At 51.1% G+C, this 319-nt stretch overlaps 1 protein-coding gene across 1 annotated transcript in view; it reads right to left on the bottom strand.

Moving 5' to 3' along the window:
• LOC119589348 (organic cation transporter protein-like) overlaps positions 1-319 on the bottom strand; it is a gene marked incomplete in the record, with an annotated part of 79,660 nt that overhangs the window by 78,589 nt on the left and 752 nt on the right. Inside the window, 1 exon segment of the mRNA XM_037937968.1 lies at positions 153-252. Within this exon segment, the coding sequence (XP_037793896.1) occupies positions 153-252 (100 nt within the window).

Here is a 319-nt window from a genome sequence, read left to right as displayed (position 1 = left end):
AAAGGAAAATGAACATAGTCAATAAGTCAGTTGTCAATAAGACAGACAAGCAGAGAATGTACCTATTATCTATGCTATTTACTTCGTCTGACATGCAAGCACTCTCGTCGACACGCCATTCGGCCAGAGGCTGCAGCCAAGACTCAACCTGGCGGAGAGCCAGCCGTTGAGCATCGCGCCGAAGAAGCCGCCGAGGAAATATATGCTTTTAAAGGCCGCCCGCAGGTAGCTTCGGCCGCACACCAGGCTGAACTGCAACGGCCAAGCCGGTCACATGCAGGAAGTCCACTTTGGGAGAAGGACTCATATATTCCAACTG

The sequence above is a fragment of the Penaeus monodon genome, chromosome 25 (genome assembly GCF_015228065.2).
Source record: "Penaeus monodon isolate SGIC_2016 chromosome 25, NSTDA_Pmon_1, whole genome shotgun sequence".
NCBI lineage: Eukaryota > Metazoa > Arthropoda > Malacostraca > Decapoda > Penaeidae > Penaeus > Penaeus monodon.
This window is presented reverse-complemented; position numbering and strand designations above follow the sequence as displayed.